This window comes from Eurytemora carolleeae, unplaced genomic scaffold (assembly GCF_000591075.1).
Source record: "Eurytemora carolleeae unplaced genomic scaffold, Eaff_2.0 scaffold404, whole genome shotgun sequence".
NCBI classification, from domain to species: Eukaryota; Metazoa; Arthropoda; class Copepoda; order Calanoida; family Temoridae; genus Eurytemora; species Eurytemora carolleeae.
The window spans coordinates 131,606-148,291 of record NW_019396431.1 but is presented as its reverse complement, the minus strand read 5'-3'; the positions used below and the strand labels follow the sequence as shown (position 1 = coordinate 148,291).

Genomic DNA, 16,686 nt, shown 5'->3' with positions numbered 1-16,686 from the left:
CTACCTTGAGATCTCTTGAACCCACTGTAAGATATATCCCAACCTTGAGATCTCATGAACCACTGTAAGAGTTAAACCTACCTTGAGATCTCTTGAACCCACTGTAAGACCTCATGAACCCACTTTTAGAGATAAGTCTACCTTGAGATCTCTTGAACCCACTGTAAGATATAAACCTACCTTGAGATCTCTTGAATCCACTGAAAGAGATAAACCAACCTAGAGATCTCTTGAACCCATTATAAGATATAAACCTACCTTGAAATCTCTTGAATCCACTGTAAGATATAAACCTACCTTGAGATCTCTTGAACCCACTGTAAGATATAAACCTACCTTGAGATCACTTGAACCCACTGTAAGATATAAACCTACCTTTAGATCTCTTGAACCAACTGTAAGATATAAACCTACCTTGAGATCTCTTGAACCCAACTGTAAGATATAAACCTACCTTGAGATCTCTTGAACCAACTGTAAGATATAAACCTACCTTGAGATCTCTTGAACCCACTATTGATCTTCTCGTCCTTAATCTTCTCCTTCTCAATAGAACTCTTGATTGCTCTGACAAATCGGCATATTTTAGGTTTATTAGCATTCCAAATGTTCAAGAAAAAGACATATTTATGTTAAGTAATATTAGTTTTTGATCTCACTTAAAGGGATTGTTGGCGATATTTCAATTGACCCTCTATGCAAAGATTACAATACCCGAATTACAACTGTTCTCTTATAAGCGTTCTCTGATAAAGTATGAATTAGATATCCATGTTTATTCAAACTGTTTAGTTTCATTTGTGGATTCTCTGCAAAAGTGACTAATGCATTTCTTGCCTATTCAATGAAATAAACACTTTCAAGAAGACTTTTCAGAAAAAAAGTTATCTTCCACATTTTTATCAGATTAAGGTTTCAAGGATTATGGTTTAACAATCAGAAGGGACTTAATATACATATTCAATACATACAATACATATCCCTTACTGTTCATAAATATGTATATGGAGTATGGACCTCCCAACCTATCCATGAGTAATGAGTATACCTTATTGCTCCAGTCTTGATGAGTTTCTTAGCCACCTCCCTCGCATCCTTGGCCTCGCTAGGTCGCTTGTTCAGGTTCTTCTCCGGCTCCTGCTTAGGTTTTGTAACATCTAGAAAAAAATTATAAATCAATAAAAGAACCACGAAAATATATTATAATATCCCCCCCACTCACATCTTTTCAGCCCTACTTTATCCCAAAATACGTGAGAGTCTATTTCATAAAAAATAAATGAACTTTTGATAAATTAATCGACCTTCTAGTAACAAAAAGTGATAAAAAAATTTCCCAACTGAAGCATGATTCTAAGAATTCCAGCAAAAATGTGTTAATTTCGGAAAATTTAAAAATAGCAATATTTAAAAATTGAGAAAAAAATTTCCAAACTCAGTAGGATTCTAAGAATTCCTGCAAAAATGTGTTGCTTTCGGAAAATTTACAAAGACCGATGTTTAAAATATTTTTCTCTGGATAGACAATTTCAAACTAATTTTGTTTGCTTGTCCGATCATAACCCAGAAACCCCTGGAACGATTTGCCTCAAATTTTGATTGGGGAACTCGCGAGACCCACGGGAACATTCTTAGCTTGGTTTAGAGACTCTAAATTGAGTGAATTACCCTTAAATGGGATAAATAGCTAAAATCGTAATTTACGACAATAAGCGGGTAATCGGTGGGACTAACTATGACTCTCCTGGGAAGCGTTGGGTTCCAAACTAGTATATTATAAAGGCTTCCCGGCTCCCTCAATGAAGAATAATAAAAAGAATATTTTCGGAAATTTTCTTTCATTGACGTTGAAAAATGTTTCCACCCGAAATGGGTTGGAAAAGTAAAAAGTTTCAGTTAATAAAAAAGAAAATAAAATAAAGAAAAAATAACATACCAGCAAATTGTTTCTTCTTTCTGCGCAGTTTGGCATACTTCGCCTAGAAGAAAGGGATTGTGGACGAAATTTCTAGTGAAGCTACAGTTTATAATAGTGGTATGTCTGATTAACAACGGTACCTACTATGCCTATGTCAGGTCCAGGATGAATCAGATAATCGCAAATATCATTTATTTTCTAACTGAAATATGGTTTGATTTCACTTGTGGGTTCTCTAATTAAGTGACAGAAGGATTCAGCTTCTGTAAAGACAATGCAGAAAATTGTCAGAATTCAACACGTTTTAAAATAAATGGACTTAAAATTACGCAAACACTACCATAAATTCTTTAAGTATTCTTTAAGACCTGTTTCTCTTTAGTACCTTTATTCTTGAGAACCTGTATTCTTTAAGACCTGTTTCTTTTTAGAACCTGTATTCTAGAGAACCTATATTCTTTAAGACCTGTTTCTTTATGATCTGTATCCTTTATGATCTGTATCCTTTATGATCTGTATCCTTTAGGATCTGTATCCTTTAGGATCTGTATTCTTTAAGACCTGTATCCTTTAGAATCTGTATTCTTTAAGACCTGTAATCTTAAGAACCTGTATACATCCTTTATGACCTTTATCCTTTGGGACCAGTATTCTTAAGAACCTGTGTTCTTATGAACCTGTTTCCGCATCCTTTAAAACCTGTATTCTTAAGAACCTGTATTCTTAAAAACCTGTATTCTTAAAAACCTGTATTCTTAGGAACCTATATTCTTATGAACCTATATTCTTATGAACCTGTATTCTTATGAACCTATATTCTTATGAACCTGTATTCTTATGAACCTGTTTCCATTAAGACCGGTTTCCCTTCAGTACCGAGGTCAATTAAGTATAAAGGCTCTTTACAGTGACTTACCACTAAGGACTGCTCCTCCTCTGTATATTTATTGGGAAAACTCAAAACCATTTTTATCTGAAAATATGAAAAAATATTAAATCTTGGATTGTCCTGGACGAAATTATAAAAATACACTACTTTTTAGGAGCAGTGTACACTTCTAAACACTATTGAATTGTCATGAAAATCAGGAAGAACAATTACTCTTTCCGGATTGTTAAGTGTCAAGGGATTGTAAGGGTAATTTCAAGTGACCCCTCCATGCAAAGAGAGCAACGCCGGATTTACAATTAACGGTATCCTTGAAACCCTTATCTGAACTTGAAAGTGGGTATTTCTGTAATTTCTCCATTGTTTCCATTGAGCAAGGAATGTGCAAGCCACTTACTAAGAGAACCAACAATTGAAAATAAACAGTTTAAATAAACAAAAACATGGATATCTAATTCATACTTGATCAAACAAAGCTTTTAAGGGCACCTATGCATTACAAATCAGGCATTGCCATCTTTGTATGGAGGGTCAGGTGAAATTACACATACAGTCCCTTTAATGCAGTATAAATACTGGGACTATTAAGTAGTTGTGGCAATAATGATATTATGTTTAGGTGAACAGGATAAAGGATATATTTTACTTAGAACAGTGTTGTATCCCTCCTCCCTGGCGTGGAGACACCGGTCTGTATCCACTATATCCATACATAGCTCACCCTGGATACTCTTCTCTGTATCCCTAGTTGTAAATAGATGGTTAAAAAAGAGATTGGTCATGGATTTTACAGAGGTACTGGATCAACTATAAACCACTTTTTCTGTCTTAATGAATATATTTTATAAAAATCTAAATTAGTTAGAACACAAATCTCAAGCTTTAAATAGAATGGAACCTATAATATCTCATTATTTGTCAAGTTCAAGCATTAAAATCGGCAAAAAAAAAATAATCATAATTAAAATTGAATAAAGTTTTAGAATAGTTCTGAAATTAAGTCAAAATTTTTATACTATATTTTGTTTTGTTGGGGGGGAGGGGGATGTGCAACTCAAAACTTTTCAGATCAAACAATTTGCAAAAAAAAATTCTTCTAACGCATCATCCTTAAAAGGTCAACAATATTAATGTAGATAACAAGAAAATAACAATTATAGGCTTTTTTAATGGTTATATTTTGGCCATAAGAAGAGTTTTACGAATTGAAGATAACTTACAAAATGCTTTTCATTTGTAGAACAAACAGTTTCTCAAACTTAAAAAAATAAAAGAATGACCTCGGATACTTAATATTCTCTATAGGTTGAACAGCTCCATAGCAGCAAGGGCTACACACAAAATCAGCTCTATTCACAATACACTTTGCAATAACTATATCCGTGGCTACACCGCAGGCATGGAGGGAACATCCGATATCAAATACTCCCTGATTAAACCATATTAAATACTCCCTGATTAAACCATATTAGTATTATTATTGTTTTCAAACTTGTAGCTTTAGGAAAAAAGGGGCAGAGGAGGAAATGGCCAATTTTTTAGAAACCAAAGAAAAGTAAGGATTCTTTTTCTCATAAATCAGTGCTTAAACTATATATATAAATATATATACGTCTAATGAGACTATCTCGTTAAGTTTTCCATTAATTTGTTGAAAATTTGCAAATCTCCGTGTCAATTAATGCTTACATGGACTTCCTTTGTAATTTCAAGTGAACCTACATTTAAGAGGACCATGCCCAATTTACAACGGTACTCGCTCAACCTTTATCTAATTAATAATATCGTTTTGTTATCTTAAAAAGTGTTTAGTGTTTTTGTGGCAAGCATGCCACCAGTTCTCAGATATCTCATTTATTCATGATCAGACAAAGCTTTCAAGGATACCGTTGTTAGTCTAACATGCCTCTGTAAATATATATATTTATATATAATCAATTTATTATTAATAAAAAAACAGATTTATATATGTATGTATAATATGGAGGGTCACTTGAAGCTATAGGGTGTATTTCCACGGAAACATTAAAATTAGTGGCTATAGACTGTTTTAGAGTAGTTTTATAAAGTATTAATATTTCTGGTTCCTGATAGTACTCCATGTTAGCTTGATAGTACCAGACATTCTTGAGTCCTAGTGCCAACCCACGCTCACGAGCTCGAGCTAAACTCTCTTCTTTGTTCTCCACCATGTGAACTTCAGCCTTAAACAATTAATCATCTACTAGATAGAGAAACCGGCGATGCCCGTGGAATTTTAAAAAAAATATATATATTTTCGCTTTTTGAAAAAATAAAATTATAATTTTCAAGAAAAAACATGTCGAATTTTTAAACCTATTTTTCCCACATGATACCCATCGGTTCCCTCAAAAAATGTCAGCCAATTTGGTCAAATAGTTTGTCCTGCTATACCTGTTGTCATAAAAAAAAATTGTTTTATTAACCTGTCCTTGGGAACTTCATTACCGACTACTCTTTTCTGTAACAAAAGTTGACCGACTTTGACATAGGCTAATATGTATATATATGAGCGAAGAGCTTTATTATATAATAGAGATAATAACGAAATATTTGAATTCCAAGGGAGTGTAAAAAGGGGAAGTCATGGCCGGGGGTTATTAATCTTTCGGAAATTTTTTTTTTTTGATAATTCGTCGTTGGAATGTGTTGGTCCCCGGAATTTCGAGTTACATTATTATTATTCAAAGTTGTAATGCAGAGCAGTCATCCTCATAAGACATTAGATGCAAAGTTCTAGAATCTTAAATACAAGATAACCCAACTTTCGAAGATACACCAAAAACAAGGTCATTGAATACATGATTTCGTTTCTTTAAAAAAAGTTTGGTTCCCACTGCCTGTCCTGTCAATTTCTGATTAAGAAAATTCTGCCAGTTCATAGCTTTAGGGTAAAAATTTACAATTCTCGGAAAACCCCTGCAATTTTCAAACAATTTAGGGATGAAAAAAAGACCAAAATAGACAATAATTTTAATTGAAAACTCAGAGGAAATAGACAATGGCCATGGCCAAGCCACACTCTATGATTTTTTACAATAATGTATAGACATTCGACACCCTCAGAATTATATCTATTGGCCTGACCTGGGGTATAAGATGCGCCAGTAGAAGACCAAGATGACCCCCACCGCTACAGAAATCAACGATAATGCATCTCCTTCCAACCTCGGACGAGAATTTATTTTCCTCTATGGAGATCTTGAAGCGATGCGGAGAAGAACATCGCTTTGCCGCGATTTTCTGCAGTGGCAGAACCAATCCTTGCAATTGGGAACATTTGCGCTGAAGACGGTCAGCTGGTAACTCTCCTGCCTTAGAAATTCATTAATCATAATGGTGGTGTATTTTTCGACCTACGCCAAATCCGCTATACTACATATCCGACCTACTAGCACGTGGTTTTACAGCTGCTATATGGACATGTGGCCGCAGCGCCCGGCCCCCTAGTCTGTCCTCGCCGCGATTCTCGGCCCCCTAGCCTTTCCTAGCCGCAGCACGCGGCCCAGAAATTGTCTTAACCTAACCTAAGCCTCAAATAATACAAAAATAAACAGCTGGCGTAGGTCCGATATTGCAGTAGGTCGGAAAGTAAGTAAGTCAGAAGTTCAGTAGGGGGGATGTTGCGTATAGACGATGTAACATTACCATCATAATTCATTGGATGGCAATTTTTAAAGCTTTCTAATTGCGGGAATAGTAAGCAGGTTTACTAGAATAAGATTCGTCTACCCTACCTTCTGTCTTTATATTTTTGCAAGTTTTCTTTTGGTGAATAAATTACATGATATCGTATTTACTAAAAATTTAGAAACTTTAGAACAGAAATGAATCAAAGGGAAAGGGGGGAAATGGAAGAAGGGGTCAACAAATGGTATTCTAGTATTTTAATTGAGGAGAAATCTCCGCTTGTTTGTTTGTATGTCCGATCATAACTTATGAACCCCTTGACCGATTTGCCTCAAAAATTGATTGATGAACTCGGAAGAATCGCGAAATTGGTTTAAATCTGGCTTAAAAATTGTAAGTTGAGGAGTTGAGTTTAATAAAGCATGTTTAGGCAAAACTAGGTTCAAAAGCTAATCCCAAAAAAATAATAAAAAAAGTTGATAAAAAGAACGGGCGGAAGACATAAAATGTGAGAAGGACTTGAAATCCAACTCATACGACGAAGTGGAGAATGGAGACTGGAGACGTCTGGTGAAACGGTTAATATCTAGGGTTCTTATTGTTTTTGCCCCTCTCTTGTTCACCGCAAACCAAGATGTCCACGCTCTTACACAAAAAAATTGCCAATTACTCCTTTTAAACTTAAGCTAGAAACAAGCGGGTAGCAACTTTAAAATGTATGTGTCTAGGGTTACAAAATGTATGCGTGAGTTGGTGAACCAAATGCCTGGGATTTGCAACACTTCAAAGTTGACTCTGTCCGAAAATTTGATGACTAAGTTTCAAAGATGTTTATATCTCAGTAATGATGATTATCTACCTGTGGATGTACTAGTAGTGGTAGGTTGCTCCAATCTATCTCAGATTCCTCTCCAAACCCTGAACCCGGATCCAGGTAGCTCTGAAGGCTGACCAGTCCACTGTCCTTAACAGAAACGTATAAATGTTACTTCAAAGAAAAAGAAAGATTTTCCGAGAAAACATGTTTTTATGAGCATTGGGCTATGTGTAATGTGTATTTCTGGGTTTCTACCACGTTTAAAAATTGGCTAAATAAAAAGTTTTTCTTTTTTCATTCATGAATATACATTATACAGAATCGACATGCATCATATTAAATGACATTTTTTCAATAAAATAGAAAGATTTTGTAAGAAAATTTTCATATTTTACAGCCTATAATTTGTTCTGAAATAAGAATGTTAGTTGGGTTAGAAGACCTATAGTTTTTTTTATTCTCTACAATCGAATTCGATTGCTCCGGGGTTTTGATTAAAAGAAGAATATTGGTTTAGAATTAGATTAAGGAATTTAAAAGAATTTAAAGATGCCATGACAAGATGGACACCATGTGATTTAAAAACGCTGTACAGAAAAATTCAAGAAATTGATTAATAAATTGTTCTGAAATAAGAAAACTAGTTGGGTTAGAAGACCTAATTTTTTATCAGGTGAATGAGAAATTGCAGGGTTAAACATTGTTCAACGAGTGTTTGCGATTTCAATATTCTGTATTTTTATGAAATTTTGTGAAATTCAAATATAAAGAATAACTAAACGGGTTTCGTAAAAAAGTTATAACTTTATTTAATGAACAGGGGGATTTTATTTTATTTGTGCTTAAATGGATGAAAAATCCGCAATATTGAATAAGAAAACCTTTCCATTTCTTTCTTACTGTCTGACATTTGATAAACAATGGATACAACCAGAAAAAAAAGATTAAATGTCTCCCTTAAGCAAGACAAACAGTGTCAAAACTATGGCATTTTTCTCAATTTTTCTCCAAATTCATTTTTTGACAATTTATTTTTTTTATTATTTTTAATCTTATAAATTGGACACATTGATAAAGGAAAATTCTTATTTGATTCTTCTTCTTGTCATAGTTTCTCGCTTTCCTTTTATTTTCCTTCTGTTGACTGTCTCTGATTCTGATCATTTTTTATTTAAAATAAAAATTTGTCGAAACTAGTTTGTATTGAGACACTCTACTCCGTTGTAATTATAGTAATTTTCAGTTTTAATGTCTTACTCAAGAATGCTTGACTTGACAATATTTCTCCATAAAATAATTTTTCAGTTTTTCATTTTAGTTATTGACCCGTTCCGAAACCTTTGCAGGAGCCTAGATATATGAGAAGAGTTTGTAAAATACCTTTCCAGATTTTAAAATATTTAATTCGTCCTTCATGTGATGTAAAAAAGTCAAATTGTCCAAATATTGGGTTCGAAGTGTGGAAGTTGTTTGAGACCCTCCATAAGCAGAAAAAGATAAACAATGCTGGAGATAAATAATTCCTTAATCAAATTTCATGTCATAATGAGTTAATAAATATTAAAATTACATTTTTGTTTTTATTTTGCTTTTAAAATTTAAAAAAATCTACTTTTAACAATCACCCTGTACATTTTAGTGTATTGTGTAAATAGTTTTAAATGTTTCCTACCTGCCACCAATCCAGATTCCTGTCTATATCCATCTGATTAGTAAATGTTCTGCATGTTTCACGCTTAGGATCACACTTGTACAAGCTCTCATCAGGTACATGTACAGGAGATACACAATATACACTTCGAGGCTCCTTGAAAACTATTATTTAATTGGGTTGTTTATTTGATTCATTTTTAAAATTAAATTTTTTTTTTAATCTTAATTTGCCCTTCATTTTAAATGTTAATTTCAGAGGTGTATAATGTTTTTTATTCAAGCCCCCACCCCCCGCGGGTATGTTAACGCATAGCAAGTTTATTCGTAAATTTGGCGAAGAAAAAAAAATTCTGGTAAAAAGAATCAATAGAAATATAAAAACTTGCCTTTTGCTGTCCAATTTAAATTGTTAACTCCAAGGTACTAATGCAAGGAAAGTTAATTGCGGTCGTGTATACTCTGCGTACATATTGAAACCAGTTCTCTCTGGGCGCAATTTGTAAACAAGAATAGATGCATCAGTGTTTGTCTTGTATCCGAGGAGGTTAAAAGCATTTAATTTTGATAATTTTGAAAATTCACATAATATAGTTTCCTATGACCAGAATATTTCATAGATTGTTTTTGTGAAAATTGATTCCATGTCAGGCTGTGACATCCGTCTTGTGTTTACTTTTCCGCCTTAAGACAGTACACTGCAGTACAAAAAATGCGTACACCTCTGAAATAACTTTCCTTGCATTAGTACGTTGGTTAACTCCCCAAATCGTCAAAAATTTTCTCCTCTCCTACCTGCTCTTGTACATGAAGAATCTCCTGAAGAACTCCTTCAGCTCCCCTCTCTATCCCAACCTAAACCTGGATTCATAAAATTAAAAACTATTACTAAAAAAAGATAACAGTTACTAGGATTCGGTCACTTACAGTCGACGTCGTATATATCAATACAATGAAGATGACTAGAAGCTCTCAATTAATAGCTTCTCTTTGTTTACTTGTAAACTTGTAATTTGAAAAAGCTTGTTAGAAATTAAAACTTACAACAGAAAAGTCGTCTTCATAGTATTGATATAAACGCGTACCACAGTAGATATCTCAAGTTCAATGAGGGTTATCATGATTATTGAAAGGAAACAAAGATCATTAGAAATGAGGTAATTATAGGCTACTCCAGAACCATTCAAAATACCAACTCAAATAGGATATTTAACGCAAGCGTATGCTGGAAGATAAAATTTCATAAATTCCTTGTTCATCCAGGAGTAGAGGAGGGGAAGAGAGGTCTTCATGATCTCGCTGTGGTTGGAGAACAGGAGGTAGAGGCAGGAATACACGATTAGGTCAGAGATAAGTAGGTCAGGACCCTCCAAGTATATATGCTGGTCCTAAATAGAAATATTCATGGGTATTCATGAGTATTAGGAGTAATTAGGAGTAACAACAAGTAATTTGGAATAATTTCGAGTGATCAGGAGTAAGTTGGAGTGATTCATGACTCCAGCGAAACAAGACAAGAAAATACTATGCTGAGCACAATTACAATAAAAGCAACAAATGTGAAAAACTCAATTATATTTGTAGGCAAATATTTTTTTACCGCTATCAGGATTCGGCACTTTAAGTGTTGCATAATATTTAAGCGCGATTTGATATTAGAAAATATTATATTGAAATGACACCATAATAATACCTAATTTTATATGTAACTCTACAATACCCCATTTTAGTTATTGACCCGTTCCGAAACCTTTGCAGGAGCCTAGATATATGAGAAGAGTTTGTAAAATACCTTTCCAGATTTTAAAATATTTAATTCATATCTACACTTTGACCAGCACACAGCAGCCAGGTAGGTGACCTGGCTCTGGTGTTATGGTGACCGACAAGTTTTCATATAACAATTTCCAGTCGGCACATCACATTTAGTTAATCTACCGTCACCAACCTGTACGCACCAAACCTTGATTCTCTGCAGGATGAACAACTACGAACTGTTCCCTAAAGATGGAGGCTCCTGGTTTGTGAGGATGAGGCAGAAGAAGTTTAAGCCCTTGATAAAGAAAAGTTCGCCCGAAACTGGTATCCCAATAACACCATCATCAACATCTAGAGCTCCTGCAGCTGCAGTGTTCCCCTCCTTAACTAGGAGTCATCCGGGCACAGATAATCTGATAAATGAACAATTCAAGGACCTTCAGGCGCTTCAACTCAATTCTTACGTATCTAATAACAAAACAGATTTGGGTCAACACTGTGAAACCACATCATTTACACAACAAAACTCAAGCTTTCGACAACGGCTGCAGTATAGATTTGGGATAAATTCCGAATATCAGAATGCAGTACAGTACACGTCAAGTTCTCAACATTCCATGCACTACACACCCAGCCATAGCAATGTACTGCAAAGTGTACTAAGTACTCTGAGTTCAGCAGAGGTAAATGACGAACAATTAGAGAGTACATGTTCGAACATGCACAGGTTTAAAATAAACCAGTACACTCCTCCGTACAGTTCAGTACAGCAGTGTACAGGAGAGCAGCAGGATACGAGCAGCAGGGGATCTGATAATGAAATATTCTACTCTGAGAGCGAGGACGGACTGCCAGAGGAGGAAACAAGCTGTGTTCCGGATTCTCGAGCATCAACCCCGGACAGTGAGGATTCATACTGCTCGGAGCTTGGACGTCTAGTAACAGCTTCACCGGAGAGCATAGGCTCGGAACCGAACTGTGACATCTGTTGGTTGGACCTAGAATCAGGAGCTAGTGCCAGATGCTCCGGTCATGACCTCGAGACCAAACCAAACCATCTTGCCTGGCCGTACACTGTGACTAATTTCCAAGATCCTTTACAAGGGAAATGGCTGCAATGGGAGCTAGCTCCGATTGGTTCGGAGAAAGGTTTGGGATACAATTGGGATCCGGAGCCATGGAATTCTGGTGCTGTAAGATCAGGATGGGAGTTAGGTCCGGTGGGTTCAGAGCGGGGTCAGGATTCTGACTCCGATCAGGGGATTTGGTTTGAAACTAAGTCACAGCTGACCCTCAACAAGATTCAGTTTTAAATCTAATCAATATATTTTCTATCCCGGTGTTAATAATTTCCTGTACAAAATGATCCCAGTAACAAAAAAATATATATATAAAAATTATCTCTAAAATAATTTGTTGTAAATATATATCTTATTATAAATAAAGAAATTAATTTACCTGAGAATATGATTGAATATTTAACATATCTTCTGCTTGCTTTCTTGCTTTATCTTTATCATTCTTGTTTTCAATTTTCTTCCCATTCATATTGGAATTAACCTTGCAATTTTCATTTTCTTCCATTGAATTGTTAATCAGGTCTGAACTCTCATTTTTCGATGCTTTTTCGTTGTTGGCTGAAATTTTCTTTTGCGCATCCTGCATTCTCTTTCTGCACACCATATAAACATTTATTGTGTCAACTTATTGAAACTTTTTAAAAATTCCATTTTAAAACCTCTTAAATGTAATTCTTTCGAGTTAAAACATAAATTCATAATTATAAAATTGTACAGATACACAAGACTTTCAAAAACTTTCTTTTTCGCAACTTTTTCTCCTTTTTATTTCCAGATTTTCATTTTTAAAATCTTGCGTAAATTTTTTCCTTGCGACTGACCATACTGGATCAATTGAGGTCCTAAAAAAAAAAACAAATTATCATTAATTTAGTACGATTTCGGAGATTTCCAAATAATTAAAATTGACAATATGTGAGAATTTTGAAATTCCTGTGGACACAAAAAATTAATACCCAATCGGTTGAGCCGTTTTAAAGTTTAAAGGATACAAACAACTTAGCAGAAAGGCGAGCCATGTATATATTCATGAAGATTTAGGGTAACCATTGAAAAAATCTTTCAAACTTTACACAGTGCCAAGGTCAGTGTTTGGGAAGTTTCTTTGGCTAAAGCAAATTTCTAGATTTTTTTAAAAAAAAGTTCGTTCGTTATCATGATTATTTTATTCAACAATAGTTAAAACTTTAATTTACGTTAATTAGAAGATTCTAAATTGAGTTGAACAGTTTTACAATTTATTACTTGGAATTGAATTTTTGAATATAAACAGAACTGAAGCTGATAAAGCCGATACTGCTTGTCTTTCTGCTAAATCTTTTAGTTAGACTAAGAATTTTATTCTGAAACTGTAAGAAAACTATATTTTCTACAGTGCTTATACCCCCTTGTCAAGCACAGTTTTAGCTTATTTATTTTAAACGGTCTTGAATTTTGCTGTTAAATAAAATATAATAAATTGTTTTATTTCGACCGTCTAAAAACCTCCTCTTAGGTTATAGTTGCCAGAAAAAATTTGCCCAAACGCTCTGGCCGTTTTGACGTTTTTGGATAGAACAGACAGACAAACCAATATATATACATTTACTAGGCTTTCAAGCGCCCTCTTTTCTACCAAGAAAACATTTTAACCGATGGCGAAGATGTGGGTAAATAAATCTGGACTTTTGATGTTCGACATCGACATTTTGGAGACTAAATGTGATCAAGGGTATTATCAATTTAAGCTTACAGGACACAAAAAGATAAACCAGTATTATATTTATATATCATATGTTTTAAAAATTACAAAAGAAAAAGCAGACGACATCCATTTCGTTTTGTTTTGATGATCTCTGCATACGGAATGTTTATTTCCCTTATGTTATGAATTCGCAGAGGTTGCTTCAGGTGTACTTCAAGTCTTGAGAGTTCAACAGGTAGGTGAGGGTCATTACTGGAAATTTAAAAAAAACATCAAATGGGCAAGGAATTGAAATAAAGTAAATTTAAATATAAATCTTGGGACATGAAGTGTGGCATAAAGGTTACTACCTGGACATGAAGTGTTGTATAAAGATTACAACATGGACATAAAGTATGTATAAAGGTTACTACCTTCAATGTTATAATGCAAGGAAAGTAAATTGCAGTTGCAAATACTCTGCATGCATATTGAAACCAGTTCTCTCTCGGCGGAATTTGTAAACAAGAATAGATGCATCAGTGTTAGTCAAGTATCCGAGGAGGCTAAAAGCATTGAATTTTGATAATTTTGATAATGCACACATAATTGTTTCCTATGACCAGAATATTTCAGTGATTTTTTGTGTGAAAGATATCAGGCTTCGACATCCGTCTTGTGTTTACACTTTACATTTACGCTCAGAGACAGTACACTGCAGTACAAAAGATGCGCACCTCTGAACTAACTTTCCTTGCATTATAACCTTGACTATCTTGACATGAAGTGTGGTATAAAGATTACTAACTGGACATGAAGTGATAAAGGTTACTACCTGGACATGAAGTGCGGTACAAAGGTTACTACCTGGACATGAAGTGTGGTATAAAGGTTACTACCTGGACATGAAGTGTGATATTGAGGTTGGAACTTCTAGTTCACAAAACTTGGTCCAAGTGGATACCTCAGCAGGGGCGGATAAACAGTTCATCTGATGCCCAAGAAGCTATTTAATAAAATCATTATTAAATTCAAGTCAGAAATTATAAAAGGTCTAAATTAAAAGTGACCCAGTGCTTAGGATCCATTTGATCTTGATGCAGATCTGGATCCGCATCTAGATCACAAACATTTCTTTAAGATTTAATGATCTTTTAACTGAAAACAATTTTAAAAATTATTTTTTCTTCTTTTTTTGGCTAATTTTTATGCTAAAACTTGATGAACCTTTTAGAGATAAGGAAATTTGGAAAAACTCTCTTTCTTTAAACAGTTAAGATTTGGGGTTTGAAGCAAGATATTTTTTCAGATTTTTGTTGATATTTTGAAGCCCTAATGTTGTGGATCCGCATCCTAGGCACAGAGTAAACCCCGACAAGGAACCCAATGAAAGACAAAAAAAACACCAAATTTCATGAAAACCTGTTTGTGTTCGGAGAGGAGTGGGTTTGTAAAGGATACCAGCTTTACAGCATATCTCACTACAGAGCAAAGACCAGCCAGGCAGGTCAACTGATTTGGTAAATACCACACAGGTAATCTACAACAATAACTTTCTGATAGAATTTTAACCTTCCCAGAATGGGTTGGGCCCCACTGGTTGATTGTCATCCTTACCCCCTTCCCCCTGTATTGTTGTGCTGTTCTTTTGAGCCCTGTTTGCTGTTAATTTATGCAAAATTAAATATCTCAGTGATTCCCTTATTTGTTCTCTGCTCTCCATTAAATGATTAGCACATCCCCACGTGATATGTGCCCTGCTAAAACAGCCCTAGGCTATTGAGTCTGCCTGCTGCGGATCTTATTCTTTTTCTTTCTTACATGTTATTTATATTTCTTATTATTAAATTGTTTAATTGGTATTTCAAAAGAATAGAAAAAATGTTGAATCCTTTATTTTATAAATGTGTAAAAATTGTACATTGCATGCACTGAACGTACTGATTTACATTTTTAAGCACATTTGCATTCAGAGTCAAGTGAATGATTTTTATAATAATACCCTGTCAACAATCATTTTAGATTATCAAATAAGAATAACAATATTTTTGACTTATAAGAAACAGAAATAACGATTTGTTTTGGATCGAATTCTACCTGCATTTTGAAGCTTGATCAGGTAGTTTATCTACGAGCTCGAACCTGAACCCTGATTTATTAATGTTCACCGAGAATTCATTTTTCCTCTCACAGACAAGATACACCTATCAGAAAGTGTTTAAATTAAACTTTTTAAATTACAAAAAACAGAACATTTCTTTGTATAATTTTTAAACGGCTATCCAATTTACTTCCAGGACCCTATTCACATCAAATGTCCGTTTATTATACAGTATACAAACACCCATGGGTCAATTATTAAGCAAATATACCCTGTATTTGTCTATGAATTTTGATTTGTTTATAAATAAAATACGAAATTTGAAGAATGGAACTGTTTGTTCAGCCTTGGTGTATAATTACATTAAAAACGCCATTTGTGGGTATTCCGAGCAAGAAAATGGCAGGAATTTGTCTCATTCCGTTATAAATAAAGGTTTCAAAGAGACAACTTTATTGAAGGACAACCCTTCAATTAGCAATGTACATGATTTTATAAAAAATGGTATTTTTAGCAAAAAAGAAATCCTTGAACTTTTAAAATTATAAATATTTGTATTCATCAGTACTTCTGTTTTTCGGAAATTTCCAGGTTCTTTCAGTATAAATCATTTCATCAAAGATCAGAAAATTTTCTTTAAATTTTTCTTGTTCGTAGATAAGGGTTTACTTCTTTGTTTATTAAATCACAATTTAGTGTCCTTAAAACATTGAAGAAAAACGAACGAATGACGCGAACGATAGCGTACAACTTTTGGTTTGTTAAACTGGGGAAATCTTGGCTTTTTTCTCGCTGGTGTGAAAAATAAAATTTCCAATATCAATTTCTAGAAAAATACGTGAAATTTCAGGCGGAGTAAAGAAGTTATCCCCATGAAAACAATAATACAGAACCTTGAGATCTGCTCCGATATATTTAAGGATGGATAGTGTGACTAGTGTGTCCAGGGGTACCAGGAGACTATCAGAACTAACTCCTGTGTACGCTAAGAACAGAAAACTATCATCAGGTTCAAACAATAGTTTCGTTTCATTATCCTTCCGTATTTTACGCTTGTGGGGCATTTTCGTCAGGGTTATGTTATATCATTTTTCTGAAATATTTTCTCTGAAAAATTATCACTTTATCTTAAATTTTGTTTAAATATTGTTGTACTAAAT

The 16,686-nt window shown here is 34.2% G+C and overlaps 2 protein-coding genes across 8 annotated transcripts in view; both read right to left on the bottom strand.

Moving 5' to 3' along the window:
• The window catches only part of LOC111703196 (negative elongation factor E), a 43,763-nt gene extending 37,098 nt beyond the window's left edge, over window positions 1-6,665 (bottom strand). For 3 of the 5 annotated variants that reach the window (XM_023475072.1, XM_023475074.1, XM_023475075.1), the window contains exons 1-2: window positions 6,652-6,665; window positions 5,285-5,289 (exon numbers count right to left, since the gene is read on the bottom strand). Coding sequence is in view for 2 of the 5 variants with exons in the window: in XM_023475077.1 (XP_023330845.1) it covers window positions 494-567; window positions 1,049-1,157; window positions 1,937-1,979; window positions 2,835-2,885 (277 nt within the window). In the remaining 3 variants the exon portion in view is untranslated. Of the gene's footprint in view, window positions 1-493; window positions 568-1,048; window positions 1,158-1,936; window positions 1,980-2,834; window positions 2,894-5,284; window positions 5,290-6,651 lie in introns of all 5 variants that reach the window. The other 2 variants (XM_023475077.1, XM_023475076.1) reach the window with 1 other exon arrangement.
• Window positions 4,009-16,651, bottom strand: LOC111703195 (glutathione S-transferase C-terminal domain-containing protein). 3 transcript variants are annotated; one of them, XM_023475069.1, is made up of 14 exons: window positions 16,420-16,651; window positions 15,523-15,629; window positions 14,848-14,965; window positions 14,325-14,431; window positions 13,621-13,698; window positions 12,572-12,604; window positions 12,142-12,355; window positions 10,176-10,313; window positions 9,721-9,780; window positions 8,948-9,082; window positions 7,318-7,422; window positions 5,916-6,143; window positions 4,895-5,011; window positions 4,009-4,236 (listed from the first exon to the last, which is right to left on the bottom strand). In XM_023475069.1, exons 1-14 carry the CDS (start codon window positions 16,588-16,590, stop codon window positions 4,024-4,026), a joined length of 1,824 nt encoding a protein of 607 aa, XP_023330837.1. In that variant the 5' UTR covers window positions 16,591-16,651; the 3' UTR covers window positions 4,009-4,023. The 3 variants fall into 3 exon arrangements, with proteins under 3 accessions (XP_023330837.1, XP_023330839.1, XP_023330838.1); XM_023475071.1 differs by lacking the exon at window positions 13,621-13,698; XM_023475070.1 differs by lacking the exon at window positions 12,572-12,604 and having other exon boundaries at window positions 16,420-16,650.
• Between the last annotated feature and the right edge of the window lie 35 nt (window positions 16,652-16,686).